Below are 2,630 nucleotides of genomic sequence, written 5' to 3' on the forward strand. Positions count from 1 at the left end.
TATATAAAGATTCAATCCAAATAAAATAGGCTAGAGTTTATAATAATAAAGTGACAAACTGTGGAAAAGTGTATATGGCTGCAAGGCACTGTCCTTGCAGTGAACTCAATGCTAATGTTTTCCAATGTCTAAAAACAAGATTAATTAGAAGATTGGTATTTTTTTTAAAACACTTTGATTGGGACTGTAGGGGCAACAATTTGTCGCAGAGGAGCTGGTTTGAACTAAACCTTGACGGAAGAACCAATTAATTGTTGGTCTCATACTTTTACTCTGCTGAAGTCAGAACGCACTAACCGCTTGCATCTATACTCTCTAAAGTGAATTCTTCCTCCTAGGAGTGAAAGAAATGATCTCCGATTTCCATTTGATGGCCAATCAGAACACCCACTGCGGTCATCAGTTAATCACATTGCACTCAATCATGTGCCCCGAGCCTCTTGGCGCAAATTACAAAGCCATCAGCGAAGTAAAACCACACTCCCCAGGYTGCAGATGGGAGTTGTGAGTTCAGGTCAGAAATAAAGTTGTGTTTTTTAATCAGGAAAGCCAGACATCCAATCCAACGTCGGTTATGTAACCGTTGTTATGTCATCTGTTTGAGGGTTGCTGTGCTCTTGTTGGGAGTGTTTTTTTTTTGTTTTTTTTTTATACGAAGTGGTATTTGTGCCAGATGGCATGCAACTTTTATGTGCAGATATGAAGCTAAGAGATCAGGAGCCTGAGTTTAAATAAACTGGTTACATAAGATTTAGAACTGTGTGAATGAAACACGAATCCATGCACAGACGGAATTTACCACTTCATTTATTCGCTCGCAGTTTGCTCTCGCAAATGCTCCTGCATGTCTGTGCACATGTCTTTTTGCATACTGCACGCTTCTCCAAAATTGCTGCAGAATTGCATCAACTTGGCACATCAGGAGTTTTGTTTGCGGCTCTGCATGGACGCTTGTTATAACTGCAGGGATGTTTGAGCCTGGAAGCAGCTCCCTTAAAATAAAGGGGGAGCAAGGCTGTTTGATTGATATCCTATACGTTTCCTGGCCTTAGATCTAGTATAGGATGTGGGAAATTGTTTTGCGGTTATAGAGGTCTCAGATGCAGGCTTTTAGTTGCACATGCTTTGACAAGTACATAGTTCTTTGGAGCAGAGGGGCTTTCTCCATGTCTGCATCCTGTCTGCCTATAAAGATAAAAGCCTCCCACTACTGAGATAGCCCACTGTGTAAGTTATTGTGACAGTAAGGAGAGAAAGCTATTGGGGGGATGGAGAGGTGGAAATGAGAGTTTGTGAAGCCTGTGGGCAGCAGTGGGGTAAAGAAAGTCCAAATGCAGCCTCAGTGTCTCCAAACAGCATTGCCTGACCTGGGGCAGGACTCTTCTGCACTGTCAAAAGCCTCCGCTGTCCTGTCAGTCTCCCTCATGACTGCTCCTTCCATGTGAGCAGAAGCTGCAGTCAGTCAGCGAACATACATGGAGAACAGAGTGCTCTTTCAATGTGTCCTAAAGTTGAGTTTAGCACTTCCAATGGCGTGTGCAGCATAATTGATAACTTGATGAATCCTAAATGAAAGATAAAACACATCTTCTCGAGGAATGCGTGACTCATTGCAGGTCTGCTCTACACAAGTTATTGTTTTTCCTGGTGTTTCTTGATAAATGGGAGAGACGTGTGGGATTTCCCACCATCCCAGCAACAACACAACACTATTAATTTTAAACAAATTGCTACTTATATTCATTTTCAGAGAGGAATATAGCTACCCACTTTTTCTGAGTTAAGAATCTCTGAATAATTAAAAGTCCAGTTTGGTTTGATGTAAAACTACGCAAAGTGAAAGTTTGAATCTTTTATAGAAAAAAAAAAATACTTGCACAGTGGAAAAAGTTCAGGTTTTGTTGGTTGGATGTCAGTCCAATATTTTAAAATAGCTGCTTATTTGTTTAAGCTTGGTCACTTTTCATCAGTTTATAATCACAATAAAAAGAGAGCTTCTACCTTGTATGGTTCTCGTTGCATACCTATTTTCTTTTTTTTTTCAGACTTCTTCATTTTGACTTCATACTGTTTAATTAATGACGAGGCTGAAGGGTTGCTGTCACCAATACCCTTTAGATTTAGGATTTAATCATCAATCAGATGAATCATACCTGAATGGACTTTACTTTCTCCACCAATAATTGTGATAAAACAAAAGAATATTAAGACGATGCTGTAATAAAGTCGTATAAAGTCACTACATACCTTTCCTGTGTTCTTTTGTCTCCTCAGTCAGCGGTACTGTATGTGTAACCCTGATGTGGTGCAGCAGTTTCACAACCCAGACACCATCTTCATCCTGGCCTTTGCTGTGGTCCTCCTCAACACCGACATGTATTCCCCCAACATCAAGCCTCACCGCAAAATGGGGCTCGACGACTTCATACGCAACCTGAGAGGTCGGTGTTTGATTTTATTGCGCCGCGTCTGTTTGTGTGTGTTTTAGTGCACACTTGTGAGATTGACGCTGTGCTATATAGGGTCTTGTGAACAGAGGTGGTATAATGAGCAGCAGGCAAGTTTCTCACTTCATGACAGGTGGTTTATGAGCAGAGATCTTTTTTTGGATATACACACACACACATATA

The 2,630-nt window shown here is 40.9% G+C and overlaps 1 protein-coding gene across 1 annotated transcript in view; it reads left to right on the plus strand.

The window, feature by feature from the left end:
• Positions 1–2,630, plus strand: part of iqsec3b (IQ motif and Sec7 domain ArfGEF 3b) — a 28,027-nt gene that overhangs the window by 17,781 nt on the left and 7,616 nt on the right. Inside the window, exon 7 of the mRNA XM_017305373.1 lies at positions 2,275–2,441. Within this exon, the coding sequence (XP_017160862.1) occupies positions 2,275–2,441 (167 nt within the window). The remainder of the gene's footprint in view (positions 1–2,274; positions 2,442–2,630) is intronic.

This window comes from Poecilia reticulata, linkage group LG6, assembly GCF_000633615.1.
Source record: "Poecilia reticulata strain Guanapo linkage group LG6, Guppy_female_1.0+MT, whole genome shotgun sequence".
Taxonomy (NCBI): domain Eukaryota; kingdom Metazoa; phylum Chordata; class Actinopteri; order Cyprinodontiformes; family Poeciliidae; genus Poecilia; species Poecilia reticulata.